General features: G+C 34.2%; 1 protein-coding gene across 5 annotated transcripts in view; it reads left to right on the forward strand.

Annotated features, from left to right (window-relative positions):
- The first annotated feature begins 348 nt into the window (after positions 1 to 348).
- The window catches only part of LOC117124372 (ribosomal biogenesis protein LAS1L-like), a 7,465-nt gene continuing 6,142 nt past the window's right edge, over positions 349 to 1,671 (forward strand). Inside the window, exon 1 of one of the 5 annotated variants that reach the window (XM_033270596.1) lies at positions 349 to 432. In XM_033270596.1, the coding sequence (XP_033126487.1) occupies positions 423 to 432 (10 nt within the window). In that variant the 5' untranslated portion in view covers positions 349 to 422. Of the gene's footprint in view, positions 433 to 934; positions 1,155 to 1,671 lie in introns of those variants that run through there. The other 4 variants (XM_033270599.1, XM_033270598.1, XM_033270597.1 and 1 more) reach the window with 4 other exon arrangements.

Consider the following 1,671-nt stretch of genomic DNA (forward strand, 5'->3'; position numbering starts at 1 on the left):
TACTCTTCATTATGTATTTTCCCTGCAAAAGAAGTCGACAAATTCTTCGATAGATTTTGTAAAAATTATGAAAAGCGTTTAGAAAAAGATCGGAAATTAAATTTTTTTATTTTAAGTTTTATTAGTTAGTTAAAAAACTTAACTCGTTTATTTTGTCTCACTATGAACGCACTATGATTTTGAGTGCCACTGATCTGAAGGTGTATAAGTGCGAATATATAATTTATTGGCCATAAAGGCTATACTATACAGTATCTGGCACCAACACTGAAACACAAAATTTATTAAGATTAGAAAATAAATTAGATAGAGGGCGTTTGTAAGTTGTTTTTACTAGTGTTTTTGGATAGAAGCCCAAAACGTGATTGTTGCCGACTCTGATGTGAGGTGTAAACTTTGAACGAAAAAGCGTGATTTCCACCATGTCGTCAGGTAGAGTACATAGAAATATTATCTGTAGTTCATTCTGATCATAGATGTATTACGGTATACACGAATAAATTAGTCTTTTAATTAGAAATTCAAGGCTTGTTATTGTTGGCTAGCCTACGCTACCCCTACACCTAGTGACTACTTTACTACTACACTAGGCCTAGGCTAGGCCTTTTAATCCCGGCCTCCTAATAGGCCTACAGAGGCATAGTTAGGCCTCCTAGATAGATTAGAAAGTAGGGATAATATTAAGAAGAGGCCTGCTGTGTACGACCATTTCGGCCGCAATGTGTTTGGCATATTTTGCAGGGATTTTTCAGTAAATTCGACTAATTACTACACTTGACTTCAAAGAGTATGGTTTGTTGTTGATCCGACACCCGATAGAGGGCGTTTATAGGTCGGCAATACTGGGCAATACAAACATTGCGATAGAAAATAGTGCCCCGACGGAGATACGATATCCAATGTATTAATTGGGTATTTCGCGGAAGTATACCACAATTTGGCCGAATTACTTCCAGATAACTCTCCATCCCCAGTGCAGAAATTTTGGGACCGCAAAGTTAAGTTATGGGCTTTTTAAGCGCACGATTCGATTTAGTACAGAGTAGAAGTTTTTTGAGTACAACCAATATTTCGTCAATTTTCAATAATGAAAGAAAACCTTCGCTAGTTTTTTGGTTAACGGGTTTGTTTTCTTCAGTTTTTAAACTATAAAGGTAAGTAAGTTTTAAATAATATTGTGTACATATTAGATAAAATAAAATATCATACTTATATTGTCTTATCGCGTACCGAAGCTAGGCTCGGCTCCTACGGATAGAGGGTGCCCTCATTAATTTTACGGCGGCTACACGCAGGGTAAACGATGTTTTCCCCGCTGGCTACCGTGTTGTCTGAGCCCTGCAATTAGGCCTAGAGTTATGAGATTTAATGTAATATATTATACGTAGAATCTATAAGTTGATAATAATTATGAAATCTAATATAAATATATACCAAATTATAATCGTTAGTAATTGTCAAGTATTATTTTTAGATGAATAATCAGATTTAAAAAGCTTCTTTTTTAAAGTTAAAGCCCCATTCCCGGCAAAATTTCACTAAAAACTTTTTTTAGAAAATATTCATTTGCATTACTCCAATTATTATAAATCATGGAAAAATATTGGCATGAATTTTAGTTTTACGCAAAAGAATAAAAAAAATGAGAAATACAGACTATTTCTCATAAAA

This window comes from Anneissia japonica, unplaced genomic scaffold, assembly GCF_011630105.1.
Source record: "Anneissia japonica isolate Jap-2015-1 unplaced genomic scaffold, ASM1163010v1 scaffold750_len1593409_cov174, whole genome shotgun sequence".
Lineage (NCBI taxonomy): Eukaryota > Metazoa > Echinodermata > Crinoidea > Comatulida > Comatulidae > Anneissia > Anneissia japonica.